The 14,998-nt window shown below is 57.1% G+C and overlaps 2 protein-coding genes across 2 annotated transcripts in view; one reads left to right on the plus strand and one right to left on the minus strand.

Annotated features, from left to right (window-relative positions):
- The window catches only part of LZTR1 (leucine zipper like post translational regulator 1), a 36,031-nt gene extending 30,926 nt beyond the window's left edge, over positions 1–5,105 (plus strand). Inside the window, exons 19-20 of the mRNA XM_084220708.1 lie at positions 329–409; positions 3,158–5,105. Coding sequence (XP_084076834.1) covers positions 329–409; positions 3,158–3,274 — 198 coding nt within the window. The 3' untranslated portion in view covers positions 3,275–5,105. The remainder of the gene's footprint in view (positions 1–328; positions 410–3,157) is intronic.
- Positions 5,106–5,791: 686 nt separating this feature from the next.
- Positions 5,792–14,104, minus strand: RNPEP (arginyl aminopeptidase; the record flags this gene model as incomplete). The annotated part of the gene is made up of 11 exons (XM_084220535.1): positions 5,792–6,061; positions 7,015–7,157; positions 7,756–7,980; positions 8,551–8,659; positions 8,991–9,103; positions 9,342–9,455; positions 10,215–10,450; positions 10,567–10,683; positions 11,228–11,376; positions 13,013–13,153; positions 13,682–14,104. 11 exons carry the CDS (start codon positions 14,102–14,104, stop codon positions 5,897–5,899), a joined length of 1,935 nt encoding a protein of 644 aa, XP_084076661.1. The 3' UTR covers positions 5,792–5,896.
- Positions 14,105–14,998: the final 894 nt, after the last annotated feature.

The following is a 14,998-nucleotide window of genomic DNA, read 5'->3' on the forward strand; positions in this document are numbered from 1 at the left end:
TAGTCTTGTTCTATCAGTGATGCTGACAGGATCTTGCAGTGGAGTTCGAGCTAGCAGAAGATATTTTGTGGTAAGAAAGCCAATGCTGGCTCCCAGGCAGGCAGCCTGAACCTCTGCAGCCCAAGCAGAAGCAAGTCCTGCTGATTAGCTCTTGAGGACTCCATACATTTTAAGTCCAAGGCTTATTTTTTAATAGTTCAGCAAATATTTAGTTTGTAATGCAAAGTGGAGATGTTCCCTAGCTAAGAGGAGCTACCTGCTCTGGGTCAGGGCTGTTTGTGCATCTGAGCTGTGCAGAAAGGAAATCACATTTTTGCTCCTGCTCTAGATTTTAGAGGCAGCTGACAAGACCCAGGCCCTGGACATGAAGAGGCACTGCCTGCACATCATTGTTCACCAGTTCACCAAGGTTGGTTGCATCTTTTCTGTGGCTTTTGAGAGCTGCTGTCCTCTGTCACTGCCCTGGTTAAAGACATGTTCATATAGAAATCAATTTAATTCTCCCTCATGTGAGACAGCTGAGAGCTGGCTGCATGTTACTGACACTCGCTGACAGGACTGCTAGGCACATTTCTCACTCCAAAGTAGATTAAAGACTAGAACAAGCTAGTCTAGAAATGTGAAGCCCTTCCAAGCAGAAGTTACCCAAAATTGCTTCCATTTCCAGTTGTTCCAACTGTTAATTTTGTGCCATGCCCTCGTTGGGTTGGAGTGGGTATAGCAGGGTAAGTTTTTTGTATATTGGAGGCACAAATCTCTCCCTTGCTAGCAGTTATCAGTGTGCTCCTCATACTCCCCTTGAAGTATTCTCTGTCATATCTGTTTTATTGTCATGTGCTCTAAACCAAATTACCATGTCCTGGCTGGGCTCTCTGTGATTTCCATGTTCAACAGTTGGACTCTATGGTCTTGGAGGTCCTTTCCAATCTTAAAAATTCTGTGGGTCTGTTTTGGTGGGATTATGCATTCATGGCAGGAAAGGTCAAGAGCCCGATGGGCTGATACTCCTGTTCTCACTTGAGAGAATAAGGATATTGTCATTTAATTGTTCCTATGAGATGTGATCCCTCCATGAGAGTTCCCCAGCATGTCATCAGTTCATTGCTCAGCTTATTTGCATTGCTGAAATAGGTAGATAAATCATAGGAATTGGGATTTCTGGATGCTACACACATACTGATAATAATTCCCTAGTTAATATTCAAGTAGCTCGCTCTGCTTTGTATATTTAAACTCACAATCCTCCTGGGGAAGAAGAGCACTGCTATGTCCCATTAGTGTCTGGAGAGGAGACAGGATGGTGTTCAGGCTCTTCATTAAATGCCAAAGTTGCTGGAGCATGACGCATTTTACATTCAGAAATAACTGAAATTGCATAAAAAGCATTGAGAGTGGAGCCAGCATCCAGAAATCAGTCCCAGAGGAGAGCTCACAGCGTGAGGTTGCAGCCCCTGCCTTCATTCATCCTGTCTGTTTTCTTCTGGCCTCATGAGCCCTTTGGAGCAGCCCAGTTCAGCAGGGATGGGGAATGGTGCCACTGGACTGGACAGGACATGTACAGGACATCCCTGGGGCTGGGGTCAGTGCCTTGCAGCCACTGCAGGCTGAAATATCACAGTATCACTTCCCTGTGGAGGCCATGGGAAGACAAAGAGGTGTGATTCTCCCCAGAATGTACAGGGGAAATGGACATTACAACACTGGGAGGCAGTGAGGGGAGCTGGAGGGTGTTCCTCAGCTGTACTTCCTCACCAGGATGTGGGGAAATGTTTTATATTTAAACTGTTGACTGGTAGAACAGTGTTCATCAAAACGTGGCTGGAAGACTGTCAAGCAGATGTGCACAGAGAAATCTCAGTTATGCAATGTTTTCCCTTGGCCTGAGAGGCCTCAGTGTGTGATTCTTGGCCTGGGCTGGGTGACTCAGTGTGGCTGGGCACGGACACACTGCTCTGCTCCTGGGCCAGCCATGAGCTCTGAGGGGGATTTGTTCTCGGGCATAAGCCCTGTGGGTCACCAGAGCTCAGGCAGGCTGGCTCCCTGGCTGTGGGATCTCCTGTTCTTCCAGTTACTTAACCCTGTTCTGGATTTGGACTGTTAAGGAGTTTTCCCCACAGCAGGAGCATTACTGAAGAGCTGTTTCCCAGAGGTTCACTGCTTTGGGCAATGTGTTTTCAGGCTCTTGTGTGTCAGTGTTGTGCAAAAGCCCTAATAAACCTGCTGTTGTGATGTGTTTGCAGTGACACCCTCATCTGTTCTGCATTTGTGCCTTGGGTGGGGGCACATCCCACCAGTGCTAAGGGGGTCTCTCTCCCTCCCAGTCCTGGCAGATCCTTAGACTGGGATATTGCTGCAAGCACGTCCTGAGCCCTTTTGAAAGCATCCTCAGCCACTTCCCTCCTGGCCTTCAAAGGTTGCTCAGGACATCTCTATTCTTTATCCCAGTGCAGCTCCCTAGAGCAAGGTGGTAATGTCAGCTCAGGTAAGGAGGGGGAGTGATGCTTGGGCACGGTCTGCCTGGAGGCTGGCTGTGTGTTAGTGCCTCTAGGCAGAGGGACTACTGGCTCCTTACCATGAGGCTGAGGAGAAGGAAGGAATGTGTAGAGCTCCTTTTTGCAAACAGTTGAGCTTCTGAACAGTCCAAAAGCATAAAGTTTGCTGTAGATTCTCATCCATCTGATGTGGTGGTTTTTGTTGGCAAGTGCTCCAGTGACCTGCTTTGACTGCAGGAAGAATGCCAGCAGAACCAGCATGGATACTGAGAAGAGCTTTTCCTCAGGAGCGCAGTAGCAAAGGGATCAGGCCCTGAGTCACATTTTGAGTGCAAAACCACAGATCTCAGAGCTCAGGCTGTGCTGGTCAGCACAGCTCTTAGGAGAGTGCTCAGTCAGTGTCCTGTAGCAGTGGGGCTGTCAGCACCCACAGGGGCAGTGCTGGGGGCAGGTTCCTGCTGGTCCCCACTCCCAGCAGTCTGAATTTGGGTCTGGAGCCCTGTGGTCTGTTCCCTGCAGCCCAGCCCCACAGCTGGGATCTCTTGCACCATCTGTGCCCAGCTGGACTTGCTATGGGGTGCCAAGGGTAAAAGGGTAATAACATGAGCTGTGACTTGGGGAGGGGTTTAATTTCTTCCTGTTTTTCTGTTTTGTTTTCCTTGAAGGTCTCCAAGTTGCCAAATCTCCGCTCGCTCAGTCAGCTCCTCCTCCTTGACATCATAGATTCCTTAGCTACCCACATCTCAGACAAGCAGTGTGCAGAGCTGAGTGCAGACATATGACATGCCTTGGGAAACCACCTTCTCATTTGTTCCTGAAAAACACTGGCACTTTAGAGCTGGCTCTGGTGTACTGTTGTGTATGGAGTAGCTCAGTGTCTGCACACTACAGCAGCCCTGGAGGAGCAGGGAGAGCTGAGGTGCTCTCTGGATTTGCTGGGTTTGTACCTTTGTGCAGCGTTTGGACTTTGTTACATTTGTTACCCAAATGTAGACTTGACATCACTGCAGGCATGAATTAATTCCACATGGTTTGGGGAGTTACTAAGTTCATAATCAAGCCCATTATTACTTTCATACTGTAAAATCAAGCAGTCATGAGTAAGAGTCACTAATCCTTTGAAACACAATATTTAAAGAATACTATTTAAAGAGCTTCAGCTGACCCAGACCGAGGGCTGTAAGGGGAAGTCAGAACGAAACTGGGAACAAGAGCACGTGGTGTTCACAGGGAGACTGGCCCTTGGACCAGAATGTAGTGACTTTTCAGAGACTCCATGGTGTAGATTAACAGATAAGCCCCTGTGCAGCTGCCTGGATTGGTGGGCTGCAGGAATCCAGACCTATGCTCTGCAGCAGGTCAGACTGGAAGATTACAGCAGTCCTCTCTGACCACCAAATCCATTAATCCTGTCTTGCTAAGCCTTTCTAAATCTATTTATTAATAAAGAATTAACATCATCTCCTGGCATTTCATGATTGACTTGGATTTCATTCTGGAAAAAAATTAGTCAAAAAACGTTCTGCACTTGATGAAGGTCACATCGTTAAAAATAAGTGTGTTACATCTTGTTACTAATTTTATATTGAAGTGTCTCTGTGAGCCCTTGCCTTTGCAGGAAGGTGAACGAAGGCAGAATGCCATTTCCAGCCCCTGCAGGAGCAGCTGCTGTTCCCTCCCCTTGCAGCCCCCAGTTCCGTGCTGGATGCTTCCCACCTCTCCTCACAGCTGGATCCTGTTGGTAAAGTGTCTGGTGGTGGAACTGTCCCAGCCCTGCCCAGAGTCCTTGGGGCTGGCCTGGGAGGGAGTGGCAAGCTGGGAGTCAAAACCTTGTCCTGCTCCAGCTGCAGGGGCTGCTCTCTGCTTGTCTGCAGCTGGAGTGGTGCAGGATCCCTGTTGAGCCATGCAGCCCCCAGCCCTCACACTCCCACCCGTGCAGCCATGATTTCCATTCAGTGAAGTGTTCCTGGGGCAGCAGCTGTGAGCTCCTCATCAGCATCCCAGAGCCTGGTACACCTGCACGTGCCAAGAGGATTGCAGTCTGGGCAGGGGGGAACACATCACAGATTTAATCCAAGGGAACTGCTCTAGGGACCACCCTGTCTCCCTGGTGGCCTGCTCAGGTGAGTCAGACCAGAGGTGACAGGTGCTTCTGAGAGCCAAGGGCACCTTTGAAACCAGAGGGATTGTTTCCAGATGCCTTTTAGATAGTGGAGTCTCTTACCAGAGGTCTTGATAATTGTACTGACAGACTCTGTGTTCCTGGGAAACCAGGTTGGCAGCTGGAGAAAGGTTCTACACTGCAACAACTGTAACAACACTACAGTCTATTTCCAGTAATGCTGATCCACTAGAGGACACCCATTGCCCAGGGAAGCCTCATTCTCTCAGGCTGAACATGCCATAACCAGCCCTCTGTAAATCCTGAGTCCACTTGTGAGGGAATGTGCAACGTCTGCACCCTCTGAGCAATGGGGTCTTGGCTCTGGGGGGGGCTTTGGGCTCAGTCATGGCTGTAGGGACCACAGTGCTGGATCAGAGATTTACTGTCAACACTTGTAGCCCATTGAGATTGGCTTGTGGGCTGCTGTTGTGCAAGTGCCAGGACCATGCAGCTCTCTGAGAGGACACCCCGAGTTTCCTAGGAGATGGCAGGATGGGAGGTGTTGTAGGGGCCACACACACAGACTGTGGGGTACACATGAGCTTCCCAGGGCAGTTAGGTGCTCCTTGCTATCAGTATGGCCAGCAGGCTCTCAGGTTACTGATGCTCCTGCAGCCTTGGGCAGTTCTGTACTGGAATTTGTGAAGTCATATCCCTGCATTTGATAAGGAATAAAGAACACTGTGGCTGTCCAGCTTTGTCTTATTCCTACAGTCTCTGCCACATGCAGGCCCCACTGGCTCTTTAAAGCCCTTGGGATGCTGGTGGGAGAGCAGGAGCACCCCCTTCCTCCAACCCAGTGTGAGCCCCAGTGGTGGCAAAAAGCAAGGCAGAGAAGCAAGGCAGAGAAGCTTCCTGGTTCAGGGCACTGAAGCCAGGAGGTCTCAGCTTTGCCACACTGCATGAGCTCCCCATGTCCCCACCGCCACACCTGTGGCAGCCGGGCAGGAGCCTGGCAAGGAGCAGTGTGGATCCGGGCCAGGAGCTGCTGCGGCCCAGCAGGCACTAAGGCCAAGCCCATCCCTCCAGTGCCAGCACCAGGAGAAGCCAGCACCATCCCAAGTGCCCAGAGCAGGGCTGGCAAGGGGGCAGGGAGTCACTCTAAGGTGGCGCGTGGCACACTGAGAACAGGAGGAACACTGAGAAAAAAAAATCCCACATTTTAATAAGGAAATGCGAGAGGGAGGCACTGAGGTCCTGCCAGCAGGAACACCGGCGGAGGGGCAGAGCCCAGGCTGCCTCAGGCCTCGGCCGCTGCCAAGCCCAGGATCTTCTTGACGTAGTTCTGCACGTTGACGTGGAGCTGCGGGGCCGTGGCCGAGAAGGTCTCCATGGCCAGGGCCCGCGTGGCCTCGGAGCCGCCCCACATGGCGCGGTACAGCGGCAGCGTGTACTTCTGCTTGCCCTGCGGAGACAGCGCCGTGACGGCCCCCATGGCCCCTGTCCCTGCTCTCGGCGAGGCACAGAGCACGTGGCAAATGGCACAGGGTGGGGAATGCTGCCCTGGGCAGCCCTTGGCACCTCAGCATCTGGGGAAGGGGGAGCACCTGAACCTTGGAGAAGGAGCAGACCCTGAGAAGCTCAAGAAGTTTAACAAGGCCAAGTGCAGGGTCCTGCACCTGGGTCAGGATAGGATGGATGGAGGAATGGAGAGCAGTCCTTCAGAGAAGGACTTGGAGGCCAAAATGGGTGTGACCTGGCCCTGTGCTCTCCCAGACTGGAAAGCCAGCTGTGTCCTAGGCTCATCCCCAGCAGCAGGTGAGGAGGAAATTCTGCCCTCTCATAAGACCCCAACACTGGAGCAGTGCATCCAGCTCTGGAGTCTCCAGCACAAGACCGAGCAAGACAGGAGTCTATGGAGGTGGAGCCCCTCTGCTCTGAGGGCTGGAGCTCATCTGCTCTGGGGCCAGGCTGGGAGAGCTGGGGGTGTTCACCTGCAGAAGAGAAAGCTCCAGGGAAACCTTAGAGCCCCTTCCAGCACCAAGAGAGCTGGAGAGGGACTTTGGAGTGACAGGACAAGGGGGAATGGCTTCCCACTGCCAGAGGGCAGGGATACATGGGATATTGGGAAGGAATTATTCCCTGTGAGGGTGGTGAGGCCCTGGCACATCCCTGGAAGTGTCCAAGGCCAGGCTGGATAGGTCTTGGAGCCACCTGGTCAAGTGAAAGGTGTCCCTGCCCATGGCACAGGGTGGAATAAGATGAGCTTTAAGGCCCCTTCCAACCCAAACCATCCTGTGGGACTATCAAAAACAAAAGCAAATCCCTGTCTCTCTGGCACTGAAGGCCTTGTGCCCCATGCCCATCTTTCCCCACTGGCATGCTGCTGGGCACTGCCACCAGTGCCCAGGGACAAACCTGGCTGTGCAGGAAGTCCTTGACTTTGCTGTACTCAGCCTCCAGGTTGTTCTTGAGGACAATCTGGCACCAGCGCAGTCGCAGCTCAGCGTTCTGGGCCTTGGAGATCTTGGGGTACATCTTGCTCAGCCTTTTCACATTTCCTGTGAGAGGGGAGCGGTCACCATCCCCCAGGGGGCTCTGACCCAGCTCCCAGCTCCTGCTCCCAGGGAACCCTGTGAGTCCATCCCAGCTGAGCTGCAAATTCTCTGGGGTCCTCCCAGCCTCGGGTCAGCCCTGGCCCCTGCCCAAGTGCCCCCTACCCCCAGCTCTGGAGCACCCCAGGCACTTGCTGGCCCTGGGCAGGACAGTGCCCTTGTTGGGCCTCCCAGGCTGGGTAGCCCTGCAAGGCCATGTGCTGGTGGCTTGGGGTGCCAGCACAAAGTAGAGGGAGATTCCTCAGCAGAGGGCAAGGAGAGTTGCAGTGACATGGGGACACAACAGCCCAGCAGAGCCAGCCTGGGGACAGAGGACTGCACGTGTCCCCATAAATCCAGGGACATGCTTCCCCTGGCTCTCCATCTTCCACCACACCAACTGAGGCTTCCCTGGAACCAGGACCCACAGAGCAGCTGGAGAGGGGCTGATGGCCACACACCCGAGTGTCCCCCCAGTCACACCCCCGGCCAACTGGCTGGACCTGGGCACATCACCCCGTGTCTCCTCTGGGCACCAGAGCCCTGGGAGTGCCCTGGCACTCACCTTCAGGCAGGGGGGACTTCTGCAGAACCTGATCCAGGAAATAGACCAGCTGGTACGTCCTCCAGCCCATGATGTCCACGGCTTCGATGGCCTCCATGTTCAAGCTGTCAGCTGCCCAGAGCTCTGCCAGCTCCTCCGCCGGCCTCATCAGCTGCTGCCCGGGTGACAGGTCAGGCAGGTAGGGCGGCCAGCCCGGCGTGTTCAGCCAGCGGTCAAATTCAAACCCTGCAGCGAGGCAGGAGGGAGAGCTGAGAACAGAGCCCTGAGCCCCACACCAGCTGCTGCTGCCCAGACTCCCCCACCTCCTCCCAGTGCCACCAAACCTGCCCAAAGATGGTGACCACCTCAAACTAATGGGGTGAGGCTCAGGGTGTGCTTGCAGGTATCAGCCCCAGCACCACCAGCTCCAGCATGGAAAGCTCCTGCCAAGCCTGGATCTCCAGCAAGGCTGGGCCAAGCTCAGAGTGCTGGCTGGCCCTGATCCCAGTGCTCACCAGACTCACCAGGCTGAGTCATGGACACCCCATGAAACAGCACCCAAGTGCAGAGCAGGGACTGAGTTTGAATGGAAAAAAATCAGGCTGAGCTGGCACATGCCTAAGCCTGGGCTGATCCCAGCTGGCCAGTGCCACCCATGCCTGCTCCAACAGAGCCGGGCTGGCAGCAACAGCATCCCCGGTAAAACACACAAAGCAACAGGCAAAGGCCCCGGGGGACATGGGCTGCTCTGACACCCACGGGAGCGGGCCTGAGAAGTGGCAGCCCTGTTCCTGGCCAGGATGGCACTGTGCTGACCTGGGATGGAGTCCACGCCTTTCTCCTTCAGCTCTGGGAAGTACTCCAGGAAGAACCCGAGGGTGTCATCTGCAGTGATGCTCTGGAACTTGAACCGGTTCACGTAGGCCTGTGGGCATGGATGGGGCTGATGCCAGACACTCTCACCCCAGCAGTGCTGCCCAGTCCTCTGTATGCTCCACCTCACTGGGGAACCCCTTCTGACCCCTGTACCCTCCAGGGGCTCCCAGCCCCCTGCATCCCCAGGGATACCCCTTAACATTCCCAGCACCTGCTGCAAGCACGAGGCGAGGCTCTGCCTTCATCTTATTCCCCTATTCACATTTCCGTTTCCCACCTCTTCTTCCTCTCCCCAGCCACCCTCTCAGCCTCTCCTTCCCAGGGTCCTGCTGTGCCCTGGCCTCCTGTCGTGGCATTTTGACTTTGCAGCTCACACCCACCTGGAGGAAGGCATCAAACTTGCTCTGGTTGCCCACAAGATGGGCCAAGTAGCTAACGAAGCAGTACCCCTTCTCATAGGGTGTTTCATTGTATGTGTCATCTGGATTGACACCTAGAAAAAGATAAAACCATCAGAAATCCTCTGCCCAGCTGCAACACAGCCCTCACAGGCACCAAGATTCCTCCATCAGTGCTGGGTGCAGCCTATCCTACCCCTCCTACAGCCACCAGGTCCCATGACCCGTGCTGGTGTTGTTGACAGCCCGGCCCCCCAGCCCACCTGCCACTGTCCCGCTCCCCCGGAGCCCAGGGACACCCAGGGACACCCAGGGACACCCAGGGACACCGACCTGGCTCGATCACCACCCGCAGCTTGTTGAGGGGATGGTCCTCCCCCGTGGCATCCATGTGCTGGCGCAGGAGGGCCCTTCCCGTGGCAGCCTCCAGGCAGGTGTAGGGCAGACCTGGGCAGAGACAAGCAGAGGCATTCAGGGAGCCTGGCCAGAGCCCTGCGCACTGCGGGCACAGCGGGCGCTGCGGCGGGAGAGGAACACCATCAGTGCACGAGCTGGGAGAGCAGGAAACCCACACATGAGGAGCTGGGATGGCAGAGCTGCAGGAAGGTGTGGGGCAAGCCAGCCCCAGGCAGCGAGAGATTTTTCGAGCCACTTAAATTCATGTGGATACAGCAAATTGTGCTGGGAGAGCACGAGCTTCTGGACAGGACTGTATGTCCAGGGGGGAGCTCAGGACAGCTGGTATCAGCTCCACATGGGAGCTGCAGGAGGATGAGGAAAGTGAGGCAAGGACACAGTGCCCACATTCCTGGCCAGGTTGCAGGGAACTGTCCATCTCAGAGCAAAGGCTACCAGAAATCACAGACATTAAAGGTCATCTTGTTCCACCCTCTGCCATGGGCAGGGACACCTTCCACTAGACCAGGTGGCTCCAAGCCCCTTCCAACCTGGCCTTGGACACTTCCAGGGATGGGTTAGCCAAAGCCTCCTGTGCCAGGGCCTCCCCAAACTCACAATATCTAATCTAAACCTACTCTTTTTCAGTTTACAAAGCCCCACAGGGCTTTGCAGCTGCTGCCCTTCAACTCCTCTGAGATGCAGCACGGGCTCCATCCCCACTGGCACTCGGAGGGATGCCCTGAGCTGTGGGACAGACCCCAGAGCCAGGCAGGGCTCAGCACCCCGCAGCCAGGCAGGGCCACGCACCGTAGACCTCGGTGGAGATGCGCCTCTGGGCGTACATGGTGAAGCCCTCGTTGAGCCAGAACTCGCCCCACGAGGCGTTGGTGACCAAGTTGCCAAACCAGCTGTGGGAGATCTCGTGGATGATGACGTCCACCAAGGAGCGGTCCCCGGCCAGCAGGCACGGCGTGACGAAGGTGAGGCAGGGGTTCTCCATGCCGCCAAAGGGGAAGGAGGGCGGCATGAACAGGATGTCGTACCTGCCAGGGAAGGCTGGGCTCAGACCCCGCTCCAACTGAAGACGGGACTGGGGACAGAAGGAAACTCCCTCCCCGTCCCTGAGGAGCCAGATCCTTCAGGAACCTTCCAGCCATACCTGCCCCAAACATAAGGTCCAAAGAGTTTCTCTCCAACCACCAGGAACTCCTCAATCACCCCATCATACTCCTTCTTGGCAGCCTCAATCAGGCAGGGCTCGGCCCAGACACGGCTCCTGGCCAAGTGCAGAGAAGAGGAAGTTTAACCATTAGGGGACTTTCACCTTGTTGCTTCATCAGACAGAAATTGCACAGGTTTATTCCAAAGAAAAATAAAACCCGGCTGATAAAGGCATCTAGAGAGACCAGTAGTGCAAATTGCTGTGATTTCTTTCCTTGTCTGAATGTCAAAGGGCTTTTTTATGGCTGCAGCGGCAGCCAAGAACTCAAGAAAGCACCAGCCTGTGAGGAAATGTGGGATCCTCCATGCATGGGACCCACTGCCCTCATTCATGTGCAAGGTGGCATGAGCAGAGCCAGGAACCCTCCTGAAAGGGGGGGAACCCAGCATCAAGGCTCCTTTTCATGCTCCAGTTTGAGAAGGACCCTCATGCCAAGAGCCCACAATCTGGTGACACAGACAGGGACTGACTGTGCCATGTTTATGGCCAGTGTCTCTGCTCTCCAGAGCCCCATGGAGCAGGGAGAAGCAGAAAGTGGCTGCCACAGGAGCTTCACTGTGCAGCTCCCACAGCTCTGGAGCCCTCCTGAGCCCCTTACCTTGGGCCAACATCAGCAGACACGATGTCCCCAACAACCAGAGCGATCAGGTAGGAGGGGATTGGCTGGGACATCTTGAATACAAAGGTGTTATCCTTCTGCTTCTCCCAGCTCGTGGCACTCATCACAGCCGTGAAGCCCTCGGGGACCTGACCACGTGGACAGAGCCATCAGCCTCACAGCACACACAGTGGCAGGCCAGCTAAGCCAGCTGGGACACCACAGTGTCTGATGGCAAATGTGTCCCAGCCTGGAGGTGCTGGGGCCCAGGGCACTGCAGGCTTTGGGGAGCAGAGCAGAGCAGGAACACCCTGAGCTCCCACTCAGGATCCCAGCTGCATCCCTGCAATGCCAGGGTACCTGGAGCTGCCCCGGGTGCCCCTGGAGCTCCCAGGAGATAAGGAAATGCTGGAGCTGCAGGTGTGAAAGGGCAGAGGATGCAGATCCCTCAGCCACTGACTCCCCTCCCAGTTCTTGCACAACAACTCATTTTTCCTGTTCTCAAGCCAGTGTAGAAGCCATGGCAAATCCAGCAGCCTGGATTTGCCATGAGCCCAGGGAGAGTGATCCAGTGTGCCCTAGCCAAGCAGGGGGTGAGCCTCATGGTGCACAGGGAATACAGAGCTCACACCAGAGCTCAGCAACAGCCCCATCCCACGCTCACCCTGTGGCACCAGAGGGGCTCTGCCCTGGGAGAGCAAAATAAATCAATCCTGGCATCACCAGCTGATGCCACCACATGCCATTGGCACTGGCTGGTGTCACACCATTAGGCATTCCCCTTGCCCACAGCAGGATGGCAGCCCAGTGCCAGTGTCACCACATGCCCACACACAGGCAAGGGGGGAATCTGGATTTAGTGCCATCTTTGGGGAACAGCAGCTGCTCCTTCCCGGAAGTCTGGCAGCCCCAAAACTGCCACCAGGACCCAGCATGGCCCAGCACCACCACCTCCCTCCAGCTGTTTCCCCCAAACTCAGCTCCTCCTGCTGCAAATGTCAGGAGCTCTGGGCAGGACAGCCAGGCCAGCACATGCACCCACTCCAGCACTGCAACTGGGGAGAGGCAGCAGCACGCTGGGGCTGCTTGTCTCCATCCAAAAGGGCATCTAAGAGAAAAACAGCCCAAGTACAGGTGAGTGATTTCTCAGCCTGAGGAGGAGGGTTTGAAGCAGTGTCCTTGCTCTGATGCCCCAGTGCTTTGGCACATTCCCTGCAAGGGACCCAACAGCTACGAGCAGTTTCAGCTGGAAGGGACATTAAAGATCATCTTGTCTCACTCCCTGCCATGGACAGGGACACCTTCCACTATCCCAGGCTGCCCCAAGTCCTGTCCAGCCTGGCCTTGGACACTTCCAGGGATCCAGGGGCAGCCACAGCTGCTCTGGGCACCCTGTGCCAGGGCCTCACCACCCTCACAGGGAAGAATTCCTTCCCAATATCCCATCTAACCCTGCCCTCTGGCAGTGAGAAGCCATTCCCCTTGTCCTGGCACTTAGATCCTTCTCCCAGGTCCCTCTCCAGCTCTCCTGGAGAATCTTTAAGCACTGGGAGGGGCTCTTGGGTCTCCTCAGAGCCTTCTCTTCTGCAGGTGAACGGCCTGGCTGGCAGGAGGCTGAAATCCCAGCTCTCCCAGCCTGGCTCCACAGCAGAGGTGCTCCAGCCCTTGCATCATCTCCGTGGCCTCCTTTGGACTTTCTTCTCCAGCAAACTTTGCACTCATGGAGGGTTTTGCTGCTGCTGGGTGTCAGAGAACAGCCAGGGCAGCTCCTGGGGCTCCACTTACCTTCACAGTGGCTGAATAGGTGAACTTGACTGAGGGGGTGTCGAAGCAGGGGAAGAAGGACCTGTTGAGCACAGCCTGGCCCTGGGTGTACATGTAGGGCTTCTGCTTCCCTGCCGTCTGCTCAGGGGACAGCCAGCACACCTGGGGAGGGACCAAGACCCCAGTGAGGGGCAGCTTGACCACAGCCGCTCCTCGTGGAGGGAGCTGGGAAGGGGCTCCTCACCCTTGGAGCTTTGCCCACTCCAGGCCTGGTGTCCCCTGGACCATCCCCCAGCTCCCCCCGGGTCTGGCAGCCCCCAGTCCACACTCAGTGTCCTCCCGGTCCTTGTGGGCCTGGGTGTCCCGCGGGGCTCGGCGTCCCTTCCATCCACCCGGTCACCTGTCGGGCTCGGTATCTCCTCACCCCCACCCCTGCTCATCCCGGGCCCGGTACTCCCCAGTGTCCCCCTCCTTATCCCGAGCCCGGTACTCCCCAGTGTCCCCCTGCTCATCCCAGGCCCGGTGTTCCCCAGTGTCCCCCTGTTCATCCCGGGCCCGGTGTTCCCCAGTGTCCCCCTGTTCATCCCGGGCCCGGTGTTCCCCAGTGTCCCCCTGCTCCTCCCGGGCCCGGTGTCTCCCGGTGTACTCCCACCCCCCGGGCCCGGTGTCCCCCGGTGTCCCAGCGCTCACCCCGGGCCCCTCGCCCGCCTCGTAGTCGATGAGGAGGGTGAGCAGCTGCCCGGCACGGGGGGCCTGGGGCAGGGCGATGTGCAGGGCGCTGCCATAGCTGGCGAAGGGCCGGCTCTCCACGGGCAGCTCCTGCTCGGCCGCGTCCCCGGGCCCGCCCGGCGGCGGCAGGAGCGCGGCGCGGCTCACGGCCAGCGCGGGGTGCGCGTCCAGCCGCAGCTCCGCGCCGCCCGCGCCGTCCCGCTCGCAGCGCAGCTCCAGCCGCGCCCGCCCCAGGAGCCGCCCCGCGCCCGCGGCCGCGAAGGACACGCGCAGGTCCAGGTGCAGGTGCCGCAGCGACCACGGGCCCGCGCTGCTGGCCGAGGCCGCGTCCCGCACCGGGGCCCGGGCCCACACCGGGGCCACGTCCTCCGCCGGGGCCGCCATCGCCGCGCCGGGGGCGGGGCCGCCCCGCGGGCGCGGAGGCGGGGCCGGGCCGGGAACGGGGCGGGGCCGGGGCGGGGAATGGAGGGGCGGGAATGGAGGGGCGGGAATGGAGGGGCGGGAATGGAGGGGCGGGAATGGAGGGGCGGGAATGGAGGGGCGGGAATGGAGGGGCGGGAATGAAGGGGCGGGAATCCATGGAGCGGGGATGGAGGGGACCCGTCCATGGGTGGGGGATGGAGGGGACCCATGGGGAGTTCCCTCGGGGTTCCACGGGTGGTGAATGCAGAGAAATCTATGGGTGGGATCCATCGGGGATCCATGGGTGGAAATGGAGGGACGTCTATAGGGTGGATCCATGGGTGCGGGGATCGAGGGGACATGGGGTGGGAACCATGTTATGGGGATGTAGGGGGATCTGTGAAGGACCTATGGGGGTTCCAGAGAGAATTCAGGAGAAGGGGGGAATCTATGGGTTGGGCAGAATCGAGAGATGTCTGGGGGAAGTTGGATGGGAGGAATTTGTTGGGGCAAGGAAGCTAGGAGGATCTATGGGTGGGGATCCATGGGGGGGAGCAGAAGGGAGGCAGCAAAATTCAGAGGTTGGGAATCCATGGATCAAGGGAACTCATGGTGGGGCACCCTTGGACAGGGCTGTCTATAGGGACCCAAAACGGGATCCCTTACAGGGTTCGTGCCGGGCTCCGCGGAGAGAGGATGGGAAGGGGGGACCCAGCACAGGGGTCCGTGAGAAGATCCAGGGGGACCTCGAGGAAGGCCATAGATACAGATCCGGGGGAAGAGCAAGTGCAGGCGGGTGTGTCCAGGGGTCGGGGATACATGTGGGATCCGGGGAAATACAGGGGCATCCAGAGCGGGTCAAGATCCATGGAGAGG

Source organism: Fringilla coelebs, assembly GCF_963513975.1.
Source record: "Fringilla coelebs genome assembly, chromosome: 23".
NCBI classification, from domain to species: Eukaryota; Metazoa; Chordata; class Aves; order Passeriformes; family Fringillidae; genus Fringilla; species Fringilla coelebs.